The following is an 18,810-nucleotide window of genomic DNA, read 5'->3' as shown; positions in this document are numbered from 1 at the left end:
GTCTGATATTCTTAAGTGATACTTCGGTAGGAATCCCAATACCTCTTGGACCGGAGACTCATCGAAATGCAAGCCGTCATTACGCGGCGCGAAGCGGAGTTCCGGAAGCAAAACATGGACTTAATGACCGAGCTGATGGGTGACATGAGGAGTCAGGACAATCTGTTCGATAAGAATATGAAGGACCTGCAGTTCAGATTGAAGGGCCTGGAGAAGCAGAAGGCCGATATAATTAAAGCCGAGGATGAAGTTAAGGATAAACTGTCGAAGCTGAGTGCCGCACGCACCAAGCTTGCGGAACAGATGGCTGAAATGAAAGAGAAGATGGACGGCATTCGGAGGCAAAGGCCGAGCGGCTCGTTAACTGCGAGGGGGAAGAAACCCTCTAAGGAGCCATCTGTGGATATGTAAAGTTGAGTGGAACAAGAATCGGAAAGAAGGAGATATGGGGTTTGGTTAAAGGAGATGATGTGTTGTTAAGGGAATGGCAATTGCTCTTTAATAAAGCCGCTTCTGTTCTCCTGACTATAGCAGTGCTACCGAATGATGTATGAAAGAAGAACGCACATACAAAGTAAAGAATAATTTCCTTGAGTTTTTTCTGTTGGTTTGGGGGGGTTGCTGTCACATCCGCCGCACTCTGCATTAACGTAGGAAGGCTTAGCAGCGTGGCTGTATGATAGTCCCGCCTCTCATCCCTTTCTTTGTTTGTTAAATGAATTGATGGGGATCTTAGGGTGCAAAGCGTCTTAATTGGGCAGTTGTTGTGCGCGTTATGTGTCGTTAATACTTCCAACCACCGCCCCCCCCTCCTTGGTAACTCGACGCGTGTGGCTGCGTTGTTGACTTTCTCTTTACTGTTGGTTCGGTGCTTTTCCAGAAACCGATTGCTATCTTTATATCCTTCATGATTGTTAATGAATTTAGTTACTTCTAGTGGTAAGGATAATATTGTATTAGAGACTGTTTCAGAATCAGCAGGGCCTGCGTATCCTTAGATGCGTAATTCCTTTATAGTGCTGGATGAATTTACCTGCCGTTAGCTGGTACACGGTTTGAAGCAGCGTGAGTGTACTACTGGTGGTGGCATGAAAGTCAACATATACGTGTGTCACACCGAGTAACTCTTGGGTTGGAAGGTGACTCGGCGTCTGTTTGGTGCTGCTGTGTGACCGGAGAGTTGATATGGTGGATGGGCGTTGTTTTGCGAAGTGTACGCCATTAATTTTTTCTGCAGGTTTGTCGTGGTACGTACTGATAGTTTCTGTGACTTGGCCATATTGGGTTCCTCTGTGTCACTTACTCGTCCCACTGAATTGTTTGGTTGTTTTTATCCTGGCTCGCCCACCTGCGGAGCGTCAATCTTCTTAACAGTTTGGATGTCGCTAGGCTTCACTATTGTATTTGATTTGATTCCTTATCGATCACATGCATGCCGCCGTGTATTTTGCTTCCGAGTTGGATGGTAGTAGCATCCTTTAATGGCACCGATCGTTTTCCTGCGTGACCCTGCCGAACCTCCCACTCCTACATTAGTAATTTTTGTTGGGTCGTTAATTTTACAGATCACAGGAGGAATCATATTGGCGTTGGTTTTCGACCATGTATTATGCAAACGGCAAACTAAGGATTGAAACCAACTGCTCCTCTTGTGCTCGTCTCGCTAACACAAATGAATGCTCCACAAACAATTGTGGATAGTGATGTGTGCTGTTTTGGGGTGGGCTTTGTGCGGCCTCCTTCTTTGTGTGTTGAGATACTGAGCTGTAACGAGTCCTGTATGCCTCACTAGTGTGGTGATCTCCATTTGATTTGAAAAGCCATTTATGAGTACTCCAGGTAACTCTGAGATTAGGACTTCAACTGCGTTAGGAGTGGTTTGAGTAATGTTTGAGTGCTGAAAGCAGTATTTTAAGTGTGGTGTGGGCGATGCTTAAATGACGTTATTGACTGATGCAATGTGTCTGTATGTATGTATGTGTGTGCTCCTTGGGTTAGGGTTTTTAAAATTTTAGGCAGCAGACGCCTGGAATAATTTCGCCTCGGTATAGTGTATCGCCGTTCTGAGATAGGCTGCCTGAGGGTAGCGGTGAAGGTTGCACACCTTCAGTTTTGTTCTATTAAGTGGCTCCTGAAACCCAACGCATCGGGGAATGCGAGCAGCTCTTGGGAGCCTTGAAGCGGAGCGAATAACGAGTTAGGTGTTGGTGCGGGGCGCCTGCAGGCACTTCTAAGAGACCTCATGGGGTTACTAAGATGGCTCCCGGTGGTAATGGGGAACGGCTTGTCTACCGAATGCTGCGCAACGGAACGGAAAGTGGATGGGGCGATCGCGGTTGTTAGCGAAGATGAAAGAACCAAGGGGAAGCCGTAGCCCAACATGGAATGTGGAAGGCTCGGAGGAGCCAGACACGCACCCAAAATCACATTAAAGATGCAGTTTAGAGACCACCGCATGGTGCGGGGAGGCGCTTGAAGGTTGCAGAAGGAAACGTAAGCAGAAACCCGCTGACTTCCGCACTGCGGTAATACATGTGGAAGACTGATTGAGCTAAAAAGACGACTGAGAAAGCCACGTGGCTATGTGAAGGAAGGTGCCCGCAACCGACTGAGAGCAGGAGGGAACCGTCGACGGTCGCACATGCGGCGTTGCAACCTAAACTTTCGCCTCCTCGTAACTGGGCGTATCCTGTTATCTTTCAAAAGTACTTCACAGGGCAGTAGGGCCTCGGCTTCACACCGGTGCGCATCACTCAGGCCGGGAACGGCAACAGAGGTGAGAAGGAGGGTTTTGGGAATGGTTGCGGCGGAGAGGAGAGGGTGCATTGATCCACTTTTTTCTTTCGGCGGTATATCCCTTAACCCGTTGAGTGCCCTCTCGTCGTACCCCCCCCCCCCGCTCCCCACCGCATGTCCTTTATTTGCGCCTGCCATCCGCAGGTTTGAGCGCACTTGTTTCCGCAATCTCCGGGGCGGGTGGACAACTCCCAACGGGCATCGTCGCCTTCATCCGAGGAAGACACCACCGGTGGCCTTCCGTTCAGCACCTTTCCTGTTTTCCAATATCCTTCTTCCAGTCTTCTGGGTTTATCTAACCTATTCTGCCTTCTTCGCGTTGTGGCTAGTGAACTTGGCTGTCACGCAAGTATGTCCGGCTGTATTGGTGGTGCCTAAATTCGGCATCTCCACGTGTAACGATACCCTCCAGGGGTTTGAGATGGTGCGGGGAAACGCCCCATGATTCTTCAGTGCCCACTTGCACTCAACCAATCGCCCAGTTGTTTTCCACATTGCTCATGCGGATGATATGCGGCTATCCTTTTCTGTCACGCTGACCTGCGCTCCGACTTCGCCATCCCGTGAGCACCTCCCCCTTCCTTTCCGAGTGAACTGCGGTAACCGGTGTGAGGGCCCGTGGTCGACGGTGGCACTCGTCTACGGCTGGCATGTTCTAGGGGTTCAACGTATGTTCCACAGATGAGGAGTGCCGTGAGTCGCAAGGCAAACGGGGCACCGATCAGCACTGCAAAGCCGCTTGCCATTTTGTCAAAGCTGTTACCGGTTGTGGACCTGGCAGCTTGGGTTGGCGACATCGTGAATGTTCACCCGGATGGGGTGAAACGAGTACCAATAAACAGGCTCCGGGGTGCTCTGTTTTTTGTTCTGCGCGAGGCATGTGGGTGTGTGGAGTGCGGAACGGAGTTTGTGGGGTTTTGCTAAGCGCAGCACCTCATGAACCACGCCCTTCGCTACCTTTTCCGAGTCGCGGTGCGTTAGCTTTGACTGGTGTCTCGCAACCCCGCCGCTCCCGCAGGCTGCTGACCTTCCCTCTGAGAAATTTAGCGCCGGCATGGAACATTGGCCCTTTTTCACATCCTGGGGGGGGGGGGGGGGGGCGGGGGCGGGCCCGCGGGAGGAATCACATTCACGCGGTTTACTTCCTTTCCATTCTCTCCTGTGCTATTGAACTAATTTGGAACTTCCCCTCGGAATGCGTGCCCTCCCGGCGTCGCAAGAAACTCAATTACCCTTGCTTCATTTGGCCGCTATCGTGTCTTGTCAAATTCATCAAGTGGGGAGGAGGTCGAACGCAGGAGATGCACCCCCATAGAGATACAACGCCTTTGCAACGCTTTTCACCATGGGCGCCGCATCAAGACGATTCAAGTAACAACGCGCCCACGTATGTTATTCAAAATCAAAAGGCTTTTTTGCCTCTTCGTCGGGTACGTGTAAGTAATTTTTTGTTTTCAATTTTCCAATGCAGAGAGGGATTCACACAAATCAAAGCGTACGCACAAAAGGATTTCGATAATAGGGCAAGGAAGGGTGCAATACTGCGTCCTTGCCCTCACTCTTGCCGCTGCGCAACGCAGCGCAGGGGTGGGTCCTCCAAAGTTGGTTATATGCGGCGGCAGCGCAATTACAGAGACGGGACGAATGCGCTACGATAAGGGTCAGAAACGACTAGTCACCTTCAATTCCACTCATATTTGCACTTTACGCAGAATACAAACAGAAGCACACAGCGGCTTCGTTTGGTTATGCATGCCCGAGCTCTTTCCACTTATTGCAAACTTTCCGACAGGGAAATGCACCCCTTCCTTCCCCCCTCCCCCGTTTCCGCGACAACGTGAAGGTGTGTGTGTGTGTGGAAATGCTTTTGAGCAGTGCTTACAAGCGCTTCACCAATTAATAAGCGGGGGGGGCCCGCCTCTTCACTCGTCCTTCCCCTTCGTTCAGGAAGCATCGGCTTTGTGGTGGTCGTGGGGGGATGAGCTTTGGGTTGAAAAGGCCGCACCGATTGCGCCGCGCCACCTGTACAGCTGATAATCCCGTTTTACGCAACACGGTCGACTGAAAGCTCCTATCAGATTCCGATTCTCTGCGCATCAGGCCAAGCACCACAAATAGGAAGAGCACCACCATGTTGGGCAACACCATGGCCCACGTGCTCCCAATCGATGAAAGAATAATCCGTATTGTTGATGTCCGTTGGGTACAGTTACCCCCACCAGGGCCGTAGTCTGCATGGCATTCCGAGCAATTCGCTCCAACCCAATAGCCGTTGATAGGGTCTGAGAAGCAAACGCAACTGTTCGATAGCGTGTGAGGGTTCACACAGTACCCGTGACCACTACAAGTCACTTTTGGATTGCAGTGGAGTTCCGGCTCTACAATTGTTGTCAAACAGCCATATACACTTTTATTGATATGGAGTATCGTCCCTTCCGAGATGGCGCAGGTAAAAATGTATCCTTCCCCATCCTCGGTGCATAACACACTCCCCGCGCATCGGGTAATCTGTTCGCCCGCCTGTTGGCAGGTCTGGGGACATTGCGCAGTGTCTGCTGAACACAGGCTTCCTTCACTCACATTATTCGTCATATCGAAGGAGCCACTCCACCAGCAGGACTCTTCATTTCTTGTTACGGTAATGTCCACGGCATCATTGCAAACGCATGTGAACGATGAAGCGTTACATTCACCAACACTGACCCTGCCGCCGCGGTTAAAACGGATTTCGCACCAGCGACCCGCGGTATCGCAACTCTCCGGACAGCTTGCATTTGCGTGGCCATTCACACACGCAATCATACCCACCAAGACACAAAAGAGCCCTAATAGGAACACTTTGCGTTGCAGCCATATCATCATCTCAGACCTTCTACTATTTATTTTTTTTAAATAGAAACCACACAAGGGTTCAACTGAGGATGCAGTCTGGTTTTATTGGTAGGTGTGTGACAAACGGACGAAGGAATCAGAATCACCAGGTTGGGTGGTTACAGAGAAAACGCGGCCATCCCATGCCGAAACTTCAGGACAAGGGATCCCTGGTTACCTGTTATGCGATAATGCCACATGAGTGTTCTTTCATGAATTTGTGCACCTCGTCACCCGATACGTCATATGTGTGTGCGCGGTGGCGGTGGCGGTGAAAAGGCTAAGGGAAATAAAATCAACTACGTTACCAGAAAAAAATAATAATAATAACACGGTTCACGTACATGATTCTCACAGTGCACCGATGTAAGTTAAATGCGTTTAACTGTTATATCTCCCCATCCTCCCATTTCCCCTACGCTGAGGGTTCGGAGGACGGGGGCAAGGGGAACGAAATGATGAAGCTGACCCGCCATACTTTTACTTCACTTTCTTCCCTCTTTTCGAAGGTGTTCCCCTTGGTTCCAACTTTGAGAACAATAATGGAGAAATCCCCATTATCACCAACGGGGGTTACATTTAAATCCATCGCAGACGCCGCCTGATGCATAAATGTTTCGGTGGATGTGAGATGAGGCATGTCACCTTACACAAGTACCAGCCCTCGAGATCCGAGAACGGCACACACTCGGATTGTTGTTGTAAGAAGCAGCAGCGACCCCAGTTGGTGACTTACCGCTACGGGGAGATCCACATAAGAAGCAATAGTCCAAACCCCCAGTGACACCTGCGCGATTAGCATGGCATTAACGGCTGCCACACTCTTCCAGACGCTGAGCGGAATGGCAACACGGTAGCGAAAACATGTGGCATTCATCGCCATGATGGCAGTGGTGCTGACAGCCGCCATCAAACGGTGCCACGTCTGCGCCGCCGCGGGGTTCTCCAGTGCGTTACGCCACCACGGCTCCACAACCATAAGGTGGTCCCGCGGTGGAATGAAGCCGCCACCCATCCACGGGAGCTCATCGTTGTACATGAGACCCCCGCCGAGGCCTGCCACAAAAGCCCCTGAAATTACTGTGCAAAGCACCGCCGCAAAGCAACAGCGAGCGCAAGCCTGAATGCGCGTCCTTCCGGGAAAGTGTGCCATCCGCGGCATTTTTAGCCCAAACCCAACACGCATCAAAGAGGCGTAAATGGTGAAGGCCAATACTAAGTGGGCGGCTAGTCGGTAGGTGGAAACTCTAGCTTTCCGCCTCTCATCAAGTAACTGAGGGTCGAGGCCACTTCGCACCATGTACCATCCCATAGCTCCCTGTGCCCCTCCAAGTGCAAGTATACCACTCAGCGTGGCCAAAAGCGCAGGCTGCGCTCTGAATCTGCCCCTGCAAACAAAGTACAAGAGGGGCACACCATAGACAATTCCCACACTGCGCGCTAACACCCGGTGGGCCCACTCCCAAAAGAATATGAACTTAAACTCCTCAAGCGTCATGGTGTTTCTTTGTTTGAACTCAGGGAAGTTCTGGTATTTCGCGAACTCTTCCTCCCATTCATCTTGTGTGGTGGGTGGCCTTACACCAGTCACCGGCTTCCAGTCGACTATGCTCAGACCACTCTCAGTGAGTCGTGTGACACCACCAACTACAACAACGCATCCCACCACCGCAGCTGAGCCGTACAACCACTGCGCCACAGCTTTGTTTGTTGACGGAACGCGCCACGAGGTGGATCCCATCGATTCCAACCGCCGCGTAGACCACAGCGCCGGTCCCCTCGACCACCCGAATGCCACTTCCCGTGCACGATAACGAAGGCGAATCATTGAAATCGATCTGTGATCACAGTCACTCGCCCCAACCCTTCGACAGAAGTAGTAACTGAGTTTTCTTAGCTTTGCTTTTTTTTTTTGGTCTGCAATTCCTCAACCAGTCGGTCGGTGCCTAAGTAAGAGCAATGTGAAAACATCAGCAGTTAAGACCCTCAGACACATCGCACTGTAGTGTATGACATTGCTTTATTAACAAAGGGGAAAGTACCCCGCTGAATGCACGGAGTGTGGTTGTTTCACGGAGCCCTGAAGAGCGCGAGCAAAAATAAAAAAGAGCGCACTCACGCACACACAATAACGTGTCACTCACCCATTTTAGCGTTTCTTTACTCTCCGGTTCCTAGCCCAACTCCCTCCGTACTCGAGCCGCGGAATGAAATAACCAACAAAAAAAGGCAGACGGCAAACGCCCTTTGCACCACTGAAACTCCCCAAACCTCGCACTCCTTCCCTCCCCAGCGCCCACCACTGCCGGAGCACCTCTGCCCACTGCCGTAAAAACTCCTAAAAGAAAAAAAAAAAGAAACCATTGCTTATAGGAAATACTCCGGTGGCGTTTGTTTCGTCAGGTGGCCACGGGTTTCAGCGGAAGCAGCGCCAAATGTGATGAAGCTTCGGTCCGTCAGTGACTGCTCACCTATGCGCATGATGGATCCGACGTTGCCACAACGGTAGCAGTAGTTGGGTGCTGACCACACAGTGCAGCAGTTATCGTCGAACATCGATTTGTATCCCTCAAAAACGAGTTGATGTGCACGAGCTATAAGGCTCAGGCCGTTCTTGTGATTGAATGTTTTAGCCACATCACCACCAAAGATGAAACCAGCGCCGCGTGGACTAACACCCCAACCCTCCATCTCGTCTGGGTCAGACCAAAGAAGGTCACTCATTGGACCGTCGTGTGGCACTTCCTGCTTGCGGTCTAGTGCCCGTATTTCGTCTAATGTGGCGATATGTGGGCTGAGACCGCCATGCACACAAAAAACACTGCCCTCCACAACCGCCGAAAGTGGCATGTAGTCAAACAGGTCCGTGCACAGGCGCCAAACAGTCGCACTACCAAACTTGCGATAACATTCATCGTAGAATCCGTACACCTGCGTGATCTGCCGAGACTCGTGATTTCCACGTAAGAGTGTGATGCGGTCAGGATATCTGACCTTCAAGAGAAGAAGCAATAGAAGCGTCTCAACACTATGGTAACCGCGGTCCACGTAGTCGCCCATGAAGACATAACTTGTGTCCGGCACACGCCCGCCGTGACGAAATAATTCCAACAAATCAAAGAACTGACCGTGAATGTCCCCGCAAAGGGTAACCGGTGCAAACACCACGTCAACATTACCTTCCTCCAGGAAGATGTCTTTGCACCAGTCACACAATTGCACCACTTGCCTCTCTGTAATTAGGCGGCCGGCATACAAAGTTTCTATCATGGCGTTTAAGTCGCTCATCTGTTGGTCGCGTGACCACTTTAAACCGCTCCCCTCTTAAAGGAAAAGAAAGTTAAGCAAGTGCACACCACCCCCGCGCGGGCGACGAAACGGATAAGGTAAGAAAGTGCGGGATAGTGGCACTTTTTTTTTCTTAAAAAAAAACAAGTTTGTTTATGAGGTTGTTTAAAATAACCCTTGTCTATCTTTTACCTTTGCTCCTTTGCCCCCTCCTTCAGGTCCTGGGTGAGCAACTCCACAAGCGCTGGGGGTTAGTGTGTGAAGCTGAGAGTGGGAGTGCGAAAATACCGAAGAAAAAGAGAAGTGGCAGTTTTAGAGAGCGGGTCACACTAACGCTTTGAAAAATTATCGAGTAGCGCGTTGAACAGTTGAACCACATGAGGAAATGTACGCCGGTTTAGTTTGTGACAAATCATCGACTAATACTAATTCCCTATCCCACCTTTATTTATCTCTACGTTCCTTTCGGGAACTCCCTCCCGTTCCATTTCCACCACTTCCCTTAACCGCCAGTGTGACCCTAACCGGCAATAAAGCGTCGAAAAATAGTGGACAAAGGGGGGGGGGGAAGAGTCAGTCAAAGCAGACGCAATCAAAGCATGTAGTGAAGAGGGTTTAGTTGTGCAAAAAGAAATAAATAATAACAATAAGAGGAACAGCATGTTGCGATATTACTTTTCTTTTTCTTTTTTTTTTTTGCACGTGCGTCAGGTGGTATGGGGTTCTAAAACACATATTACTTCTCGGATTGAAAACGAATAGCTGTTCCATTCACACAATGTCGTTCGTTAGGTGGTGGATTATTGAAGCCCTCTCCACGAAACACGTGGCCCAAGTGCCCTCCACATGCATTGCATAAAATTTCCGTTCGGACCCCATCACTGTCGGGCTCCTCACGGACAGCCAATGGCACGCAGTCAAAGAACGCTGGCCAGCCGCACTCACAGGGAAACTTCATGGATGATTTATAAAGCAGTGTTCCGCAGCCGGCGCAGTGATATGTCCCAGTTTCAAAATGGGTATTGTAAGCCCCGAATGGCGGATCCGTGGCCTTCTGACGGAGCACGCGGTACTCTTGTGTGGTTAACTTCTCCCTCCATGCGGCATCTCCAATATCTTTTGATCCATCTGCCTGCTTCTTACTTGCGCAGTGTGTCATTGATGACTGCCGTACAGTATAGAAGAGAAGGCAGGAAAAATAAGAGGGCGTTTCAGCCGCTGTACTGATACAAAGTGCTCGCCGCCACGATGTGGAGGTAGAAAACGGGGACAGGTTCCTGCTGCGCATGTGCAACTTTTAATGGTATGGTTTTACTTAAGCCCTCTCTCCTCAGTTCCACACCACTTCACACCACCGGATTTTTTTTTTTCGCGAAAATCCACACATATCAGTCTCCCAGTTGAGCGAAAGAAAGGGCACCAAAAAAAAAAAAAGCAGTTGATGAGGAAGGGTAAAAAAGAAAAAAAAAACAGAAGCTGTGGGAGGCACACAACAAAGCGGCCGAAAGTTCAATGTATTACTAACGTACAAATTACGGGATATAAATATGTGCTCTTTTTGGTCTAATGGTAGTACGTGGGGAAACATCCCCTTCCCCCATCATATGCACCAATGTATGGACATGCTGCAAAATCGCTAAGGAACGCGCTGAGCATGCTTACAATGGAGATACAGAAAGTCACGAGCAAAAACAGGCGCCAACGCCGTCACTAAATACTTCCGTAGCTGCTTTGTGCGACATGCCTCTATCTGTGACGCAGAAGGGAAAAGTATATGATTGTTTGAAACTCTATGTGGTCACTGTGCTTCTAACCTGCGAGTTACTCTATTTTGCTGCTTCACAACTGCAGCAGCCCCACTGAGTTTCTCGGGAGGCTCACAGTGTGACCTTGGCGATACTGCAAGATGACCTTGCGCACAACTGCCGTTGTAAATCTAAGCACGAACGCTACCGTTTCTCAGGGCGTTGTTTCTGTTTGATAGTCTTCTTGAATTTCATCTCCTTTTTCTTCGGTAGTGGGAGGGGATTACGCCTTTTGGGGTGCAGATGCCCCTTCGCTACACTCTCGGTTTCATTGTGCATATTTATATTACTCCAATCATCCTCTTCGCTTTCCCATTCCTTTGCTTCCTCGGCATCCCACGATTCGTGTTTGGGAGATGTCACAGACTGGTTGTCGTGATCGTAGCTATCGTCGGTCGCCCTGGCATTTCCCCTTCGGGAAAGCAATGTCTGAACTATTTTACCCTTTTTAACCTTCTGTCGTGAACCCATCTCCATCTCCTCTTCAAACAAACCGTCCTCGCTGGCATTCTCGTCGTTGTAGCTGTCATTATCACGGTAGTCCCTTCCTTTCTTGTGGACGCTGACGGCACCCCTGGATGTGGTCTGCGCTCTAACAGACTCACCACTTTTGTACCTCAGCAACTTCTTATGCTGCGCCTCGGACTCCAATGCAGTTTCGTCCCCCAAAGCATCATCGTCGTTGTAAAGTTCCTCATATTCACTATCATCACCACCGTAAATCTCATCGTCGGCGTGTGCTTCATCCCCATTCTCCTCATAATACTCGTCCTCCACCACAACTACGCGCTGCCCCTTCGGAACAGCGATACCACCATTCTTATCCACAAGCTTCACAGATTTTTTACTCACCGGTATAATCTTTGGCCTTTGAAACGGCAACTCCTGAGGTTTGTTTTTCACACCTAACTTCTTCATCGCATCCTTCTGCATCGGTGGCCTCACCTCCGGTGACTTGTGTGCCGGAGCCTGAGGTGCCGACCGATTTGAGTTCCCTTCATGCCTCATATTTTGCTGCAAATGTTGCAGTCTCCGATCCCGTGCGGTGGACCTCCACCAAGCGCTCCGATCTATCAGAGTGGCAGCCTCTTCCGGCATTGCCCTTTCCTCTTCTTCCGGGTTGGTAACACTCCCTTCCGCCTCCATTTCCTCTGCCTCACCAAGAATTGCATCACGCTCACGCTGACGCTCCCGCCTCGCAGCATCACCATCGATGGCATCTGCAGCGCCGTGGAATTCTTCTGACTGGTGCTCTCCATCGTCTAACCCTCCGCATCGCGACCCGGAGGTTTGTAGAGTTCCAACTTTCATGTGTTCCTCCACTCCAGTTTCCAGCCCTTCCCCACCACTTAGATTTTCATAGTCATCAGCGTATGTGAAATTGTCCTCACTTGCGTTATCCTCCCGTCCTGTGGTTAATGCCGCTCTTCTTACCTCGCCCATGGCACCAGCCGAGTCCTCCGCTGGAAGCTCAGATACGAGGAGCTTCGTAAAGTCCCCACGGGAACCTCTCTTTGCCAGCACAAAGGCTTCGCCAACGCTGATTCCATCTTCCTGCGCAGACGGAAGGGCGCGCAGCATGTCGTACATTGTGAGTGCTGCCATCGTTGCTCCAGCTAGTGCCTCCATTTCTACCCCGGAACGTGTCTCATCATCTGTTGCCACCGTACAAAAGCAGTAAATAACGCTGCACTCAGGACGGTTGCGGCTCGAATGAGGGGAAGGTGTTGCTCTTTTCCTCAAAACAACACGATGAGGAAGGGAGGAAATGCGTGTAAGGCCGCCAAGCACGCGCCGCCTAAAGGTAAAGGAGCACTTGTGTATGCGCGCTGGGTGGCAGAAGGGGATCAATTGACTGGTTTGTTTAACCGCATTAGTGCCGGCAATGACAGCGGTGGCAAAGAGAGGTCCTTTCTTTGGCGTGTAAAATTCTTCCATTTGTGACGGTGGCTCCCCGCCCTGCTCGACACCGCTCCCATCACCGCAGAGGTCGACACCAGCCTCACTTGGAGATCTCACGGAAGGTGAGAGCGTCTGTTTCATCGTCTCCAGCACGGCGTTCGCGCAGGGAGGGACAATAACAGTTGAAACAGCTGTGGCGAGAGAGTAGTGTGGTTTTCTAGTCACCGTCATCGCGGTGGATGTAGCTGCAACCTCAACTGACGGGACGACGGCGGGCGCATGCTCCACGGCAGCCGCCACGGGAAAGCTGTCCACATCGTCGATGAGTTTGCTCCCCCTACCTTTATTATCGCTCCTACGGCTAACCCTCGCAGTGGATACCTTGATCGTGCTCTTTTTCGCAGGCGACTGACGGCTGACGACCTTCGGTGTCACTTTTCGGGTCAACGACGGTGAGCGCCCCTTTGGAACTAACTTCGACTTCCCTCGCTGGGGGGTCGCGGGTCGCCCCCGCTTTGGCGGAGGTGGCACCTTCTTCTTCGCTAGCAGCGTCAGCACGAGCCGCAACATATGCAGAAGACGCGTGTATGTGTTTGGACCTACCCTTGCCGTATGATGCCTTTTTGCTCGGCTGATATTTACTTTATTAGTCAATACTGACCGCAAGTGCAGTGCCCGCGGTCTGCTGCGCCGTCTCACACTTTAGGTGACAGTGGTGTCGTAAACAGTAACCATAGACAAGTAAAATAAAATAATGTACGAGCAGTCACCGACGTAAGGCAACAAGGAAATATACACTTATTTTCGGGGGGAGCAGTACACAGCAAAATGTTCAAAATTTCTTCGACCACAAAGTGGCAAAGCTAGAAACTTTAACAATGAACCGCTATCTACCAAATCAATCCGCTTGCGATGCACAAGAAGAGGGAAACTTCCTCGTTCTTCTAGCCTGCATTCACGATCTGCTACCCACTCTCTATGATCAAGCCCCTTTAACTTTAGGCTTTGAAGATAGCGGGACCTATCTGAAGAGTTCCCCAACCAGTGAATGAATAAAAAGGGGGTACAAAAATGATCTTAAGGAGAAAGTGTGGGTCGGTACTCACAAGCGTGAGGAAAGTTAACAACAATCGATCAGAAGCCTTCACTTCGTGCCGCGCTTTCGAAAAGATTCTCAACACTCAACGAGCACCTGTATGCATGCTGCAGAAGATTCCCCTTGTACTTTGCACGCTCACCTCTCACGGGATCAGAGGTCAGGGGATATAACCTGTTACAAGATAAGTGGAATTACTGGTGGTGATTGCAGCACCTCGCTACTGCTGCTCTGGTCAGTTTGCAGGGATGCCGCATTTTTTAGGTCCTGCAATACGGCAGCAGCTGTCCCCGATACGGTACGCAAGGCATTATTCCATGTCGGTGACGGAGGTCGCGGCGCCGGAGCTGTGGGAGCTTCGATAGCCTCGCAACTTTCGTCAAAGTACCTTTCAATGCTGCTGTCATCGCTACTGCAGGTGTTGCTGTCGCCACGAATGCTGCAGAGGTTTGTTTCCTGACTTGGCAGAGGTAAGGAGCAGCACGTCGTTGTGGATTTTGTCTCCTCCACGCTCCTCTCACGTGAAGGCCCGGCGGCGACAGGCTCCACCCGGCTCCGTTTGTGAATACACCACTTGCCTTCGTCGGCCAACCTGACTCCATGGCGTTTGTCACTGCCCTCAAACTTCTGGTGGTGGATCTTTGAAGGCGTTAACTTGGCACCCTTAAAGTCGTCCACATTCGTCACGTTGCGACCGAATTCCCTTTTGGTCCCACTATCCATCGACAGCTTCTGAAGTTGGCCACTCTAATTCTACGTTATGCGAAATACCCTCAGTGCAGCGCCTGACGTGTATGTCCACGTATGTTTATCACGATGATTGAGTGCGCTCCAGTGAGTACTGGGGGGAAACGCACATGTGGAGGGAAGACGAGGAAAATTTGAGGAGGCGAGATATACTTTTATTGGCACAATGGTAGAAAGAAACAAGGGAATTACCCCATACGTCCTTCGAGCACGAATGCGTACGCACAAACACACTCACAAACGGATGATGCAGGACGATTCCGACAAATTCTTAGCACACACACCAAACTGCCGCACATCATAATCCTGCTGCCTGTTTGGTTGCCTCCGCCATCCTTCCATTAACAGCAGAGGTATTAAAAGCACTAAGACCTCCTCTAAAATAAGTATATATATATATATATATATTTCTTTTGCATCTCGTTTCGTTTTTCTTCGTATTACCCCTTTCCTCTCCTTGTGTCGCGTAATTTCGTATGTTCAGTCACCTCTTTTCAATTCCTCAGCGGACCCTTTTTATTTTCTTTCCTTTCTGTTATTTTTTTCTCCCTCTTCTTATGGACGAGTTTAAATAGCTCGCCCTCTCCCACAGGCCACTGTGCCACAAGCAAGCGAAAAAGTGCCAGCAACATCCTAGGTTACTGGCGACCGACCGGCACAGCAACATAGAGCAAGGAATACAAAAGAGACGAAGCCCCGCGCACCGGCACGGCAACAACACCATACAAAATGCAATGAAGGAAGTAACGAGGTAGAAGGGAATGGTCTGCACGTTTGGAAATGCACACAGAAAAAGAGCACGGAGGGAAAGAAGAAACACTGGAAGAACCGCGCCACCTGGTGACTTTCTCGCATCCCTGGCATGTTTCCCTCCCCAGTTTTCGTGCCTCAATGCAAATGACAATCCGTCACACACCATCCCCAATTTATCCTCTCTTCTTGACGGTTCCTCATGCACTATCTCATCTCTCCACAATCACAGATAGAATGCAAAGAGTGTCGAAAGACAAACCTCCAAAAATACATGCCTACACGAAAACGACGGCTTGGCGTCGGTGTGTGCCTACGCGGCTTGTGTGTATGCAAACACGTAAAACGAAGGTAGTGTTCTGTTCGCTGAAAACTGCGGCACAATTAAGCACAGTTAGTCGTCGATTGCGAAAACACGCCTACGACAGCAGCGCACCAGAGAGATATTCACGCAATTCGGAACTACCACCCCTCAAAGTTAGTTGCAGGGCCACAGTGTTGTCTGTGGCAATGAACAGACGAGCGTTAATCATCACGAGCGAACTTGCACCATCTACCATACTTCCCGACATAAGAAGTGTATGGGATGCCGCTGTAATTTTATCCACTTTCCCCCCAACTACATGCATGCCGAAGAATTCTACCAGCTCGTGCGCGGCAGCAGTGAGGTTGCGCATGGAGCTCAAGGCATACGTCCCACATGTTTCCTCTTGCCGAAGTTCCTCCCACTTCTGTTGAAAACATTCACCAAGATCGATTGGCGTAATGAAGTCACTCACGTTGACTTCGAAATCCTCAAGTGGGTACTCTTCTTCACCTTCACCAGCGACACTACTGCCATCACGCTCCTGTAAAGCGAACTTGATACGGCAGCCCAGCGTCCCACTTGGGTACCTCCCTTCGCTGTATTGTAGAACCGCATAAGCATACTCTGTAGCTCCAGGCTCGATGGCGCTGATGGGTATTGCATAGAGCGGCTCTGCATCCAACTCTTCCGTGTCCATCTCCACCGTAACGCGACGGAAGACCACACTATCCATGGTGTTTTTGACCCTAAATTGCAACACCACATGGGCGACATATACGTGCTTAATGAGTGTTACAAAGTACTCGCTGTCGGGATCTGATAGGGGCACCGGCTCACTTGACGCACGAGGTTCACCCAGCTCCTGCAACTGCTTGATTTTCAGTAGTTTTGCACGTCCCTCCGATATTGCCGAGGAGTACTGGTTGCCCGGAACTGAACCGCCTCCACTGCTACTGTGAGCCGCTTCTTTACCAATTCCTGTTTCAACCGCCACCGTCGAGTGGTCCGCTTGGCACATCCTTCGCTTGACTGGCTCCAGAAGTGGCGTGGGGGTCATGGGGGTTATCAACTTTCGCCTCGCGGCCACGGTATTGGAAACCTCCGTCACCATTGAATGAATCACGTCTTCGTCGCCCAGCAAGAACACTTTTGTGTACATAATGGCGCGGTCTCGCACCTCGTCATCCTCGTCGCTACATTTGTGCTTCAACAACGGGAGAATAGATCGGCGCAGCGATGGAACGCGGGCAGCGATTCTCGCGAATGTGCTGACGGCGGCGGCCCGCACCTCCGGGAACTCCAGAGCAGCATGGTTGTTAATATAGCGGATGAAAAGGGCTGGGTTTTCGGACCGTGGAACTTCATCGCCCAGGTACATATGCACTCGGTGAAGAATGCTAACGTGGGCGCAGTCTTCGACATAATCGACAAGGTGTTTGAGCGCGGCCTCCCTTGCGCCATCATTCGCTTTTGCTACGCTCGTAATCACCTCAACGATGCTTTCCTTAAAGGTGCTGCTGCCATCATCACTTAGCAGCTTGACAAGGAAGCCGAGGAACAAGTTATACCTTTGTGGAAATCTCGCACTCACGCTCCGCAGTTCGAGTGTAATAGCCACCTTGAATTCATCGGGTAATTCTCGCAGTTGTCCCACACTACCAAGCGCACCGATAAGCCGCTCAACAGATGCTTCCGTGCCAGTTTTCAATAATGTTAGCATTGCAAAAGAGGCGGTGAAGCGGTTTTGATCCATTATGAGCTGCTCAATATCGGAACTGATGGGTGTTACCGCGTCAGGGTATATTGCGGCGAGATCGTGCAGAACGCGAATGGCGCAGAAACGCGATACACTGGTTTTCGCGTTCAAATATATCTGCGCGACCGAGGCAACTAACGCAAATTGCTGCGGCGACGCGTTGCCGGCCACACACATACACCTCAGCGTGTCAAACACCACAATTTCACTGCTGCTATGCCTCATAGTGGCAATGTATTTTTTGACCTCGGGATCTTCCTCGAACCCCTCCTGCAGAACGTCGGTTGTCAACTTCACGAGGAAAGAGAGAGCAAGGGGAGACCGAACCACCCCATTTCTTACCTGCTCAATGAACCGCTTAACAGTAACGCGGTCGCTCTTGCGGATAATATGCATGATCGCGACAGTCAGGTATTGCGTGTTTCCCAGCACTCGAATGGCTTCGTTCAGCTGCGTACTCCACTTGCGCGCTAAATCGGGGTGGCTCAATGCCACGTGGAAGCCTGTAATGAGAGAGGCTAATAGGACCTTCTCGCTCCGCGACGTGAGGGACTCCACGATGGTACGGTCCAACAAAGGGTAAAGTGAAGGATTCATTACCTTGCAGAGGGTACGCATACCATTTCGCTTATTAGACTCATTGTTGCTTTTGGTGTCACCCATAAGTGAGTTGGATGCAATAAAGCTCTGCTCAACAAATGGGCTGAGCTCCTTCATCAGCACGTAGTGCAACCGTCGCAACCTTGATCTATTTGACTGAAGCAGCTTTGTTGACATAAAGAAAAGTTCCGTGGCTTCTGCTTCTGTAAATGTAGTTCCCGTATAAATGAGGTATAAGCACTCCGTCAAACAGCGCAGGCAGGCTGAGATATCGAGCTGCACGTCGTTGAACACGCGGCACTGCTGAAGCACAGAAGCCTTCTCAATACCATCGAAAGGGAGAGATTCCTCATCATCTTCCTCGCTGTCGTACCGGTCACGGTCGTGTTGCATGATGCCTTCCTCTCCAATAGTTTTCTGGCTCTTTCCCCTCGGGCGCCTTCCCTCTTTTCTCCTCTCTTTCGTTCCCCACAAGAGCGACTTCCCAATTAAGTTCTGTTTTCTCTTTTATCTTCACGATTGTCCCTGCTAACGCTCCAGCAGAAACCCCTTCTTTTCTCCTTTTTTTAAAAAAAATCACTTATCTTCCCGGACGCCGGCGTATATACCTATATATAAAGCCTCGGGATATGCTGGCCACGGTGTTAGAAGGAGGTAGCAGTAAAGGGAATGAATGAAGAAGGTAAGAAGGAGATCGGAAATACAGCGTTGTTGTGGCCCTGTGTGCACACCCCCAGGGGAGGGAATTTAAAGTAGAAAAAGAGGGGTGTATGTTGGGACGATTGAGGAGTAGAACATGAAAAGTAACTAATAGAAACATGTACAATATATCTACACGCCCGGTCCTTGCCGTAGCGGTGATAACCATGACGGCATTTCATCTTTATTGGGT

The 18,810-nt window shown here is 50.4% G+C and overlaps 9 protein-coding genes across 9 annotated transcripts; 1 reads left to right on the top strand and 8 right to left on the bottom strand.

The window, feature by feature from the left end:
• Positions 1 to 3,674: 3,674 nt before the first annotated feature.
• TbgDal_XI13430 (hypothetical protein) lies at positions 3,675 to 4,454 on the top strand (the record flags this gene model as incomplete). Its single annotated transcript, XM_011782186.1, has 1 exon — positions 3,675 to 4,454. The coding sequence occupies one exon, from the start codon at positions 3,675 to 3,677 to the stop codon at positions 4,452 to 4,454; it is 780 nt and encodes a 259-aa protein (XP_011780488.1).
• Positions 4,455 to 4,692: 238 nt separating this feature from the next.
• Positions 4,693 to 5,658, bottom strand: TbgDal_XI13420 (hypothetical protein, conserved; the record flags this gene model as incomplete). Its single annotated transcript, XM_011782185.1, has 1 exon — positions 4,693 to 5,658. The coding sequence occupies one exon, from the start codon at positions 5,656 to 5,658 to the stop codon at positions 4,693 to 4,695; it is 966 nt and encodes a 321-aa protein (XP_011780487.1).
• Positions 5,659 to 6,313: 655 nt separating this feature from the next.
• Positions 6,314 to 7,495, bottom strand: TbgDal_XI13410 (cytochrome oxidase assembly protein, putative; the record flags this gene model as incomplete). Its single annotated transcript, XM_011782184.1, has 1 exon — positions 6,314 to 7,495. The coding sequence occupies one exon, from the start codon at positions 7,493 to 7,495 to the stop codon at positions 6,314 to 6,316; it is 1,182 nt and encodes a 393-aa protein (XP_011780486.1).
• Positions 7,496 to 8,034: 539 nt separating this feature from the next.
• On the bottom strand, positions 8,035 to 8,955 carry TbgDal_XI13400 (protein phosphatase 4 catalytic subunit,putative; the record flags this gene model as incomplete). Its single annotated transcript, XM_011782183.1, has 1 exon — positions 8,035 to 8,955. The coding sequence occupies one exon, from the start codon at positions 8,953 to 8,955 to the stop codon at positions 8,035 to 8,037; it is 921 nt and encodes a 306-aa protein (XP_011780485.1).
• A 736-nt stretch (positions 8,956 to 9,691) lies between these two features.
• On the bottom strand, positions 9,692 to 10,243 carry TbgDal_XI13390 (hypothetical protein, conserved; the record flags this gene model as incomplete). Its single annotated transcript, XM_011782182.1, has 1 exon — positions 9,692 to 10,243. One exon carries the CDS (start codon positions 10,241 to 10,243, stop codon positions 9,692 to 9,694), a length of 552 nt encoding a protein of 183 aa, XP_011780484.1.
• Positions 10,244 to 10,904: 661 nt separating this feature from the next.
• On the bottom strand, positions 10,905 to 13,232 carry TbgDal_XI13380 (molybdenum cofactor biosynthesis protein,putative; the record flags this gene model as incomplete). Its single annotated transcript, XM_011782181.1, has 1 exon — positions 10,905 to 13,232. One exon carries the CDS (start codon positions 13,230 to 13,232, stop codon positions 10,905 to 10,907), a length of 2,328 nt encoding a protein of 775 aa, XP_011780483.1.
• Positions 13,233 to 13,935: 703 nt separating this feature from the next.
• TbgDal_XI13370 (hypothetical protein, conserved) lies at positions 13,936 to 14,481 on the bottom strand (the record flags this gene model as incomplete). Its single annotated transcript, XM_011782180.1, has 1 exon — positions 13,936 to 14,481. The coding sequence occupies one exon, from the start codon at positions 14,479 to 14,481 to the stop codon at positions 13,936 to 13,938; it is 546 nt and encodes a 181-aa protein (XP_011780482.1).
• Positions 14,482 to 15,040: 559 nt separating this feature from the next.
• On the bottom strand, positions 15,041 to 15,424 carry TbgDal_XI13360 (hypothetical protein, unlikely; the record flags this gene model as incomplete). Its single annotated transcript, XM_011782179.1, has 1 exon — positions 15,041 to 15,424. One exon carries the CDS (start codon positions 15,422 to 15,424, stop codon positions 15,041 to 15,043), a length of 384 nt encoding a protein of 127 aa, XP_011780481.1.
• A 250-nt stretch (positions 15,425 to 15,674) lies between these two features.
• TbgDal_XI13350 (coatomer gamma subunit, putative) lies at positions 15,675 to 18,311 on the bottom strand (the record flags this gene model as incomplete). The annotated part of the gene is made up of 1 exon (XM_011782178.1): positions 15,675 to 18,311. The coding sequence occupies one exon, from the start codon at positions 18,309 to 18,311 to the stop codon at positions 15,675 to 15,677; it is 2,637 nt and encodes an 878-aa protein (XP_011780480.1).
• Positions 18,312 to 18,810: the final 499 nt, after the last annotated feature.

Source organism: Trypanosoma brucei, chromosome 11 (genome assembly GCF_000210295.1).
Source record: "Trypanosoma brucei gambiense DAL972 chromosome 11, complete sequence".
Lineage (NCBI taxonomy): Eukaryota > Euglenozoa > Kinetoplastea > Trypanosomatida > Trypanosomatidae > Trypanosoma > Trypanosoma brucei.
The sequence above is the reverse complement of the archived record's forward strand: the minus strand, read 5'-3'. Positions and strand labels throughout refer to the sequence as shown.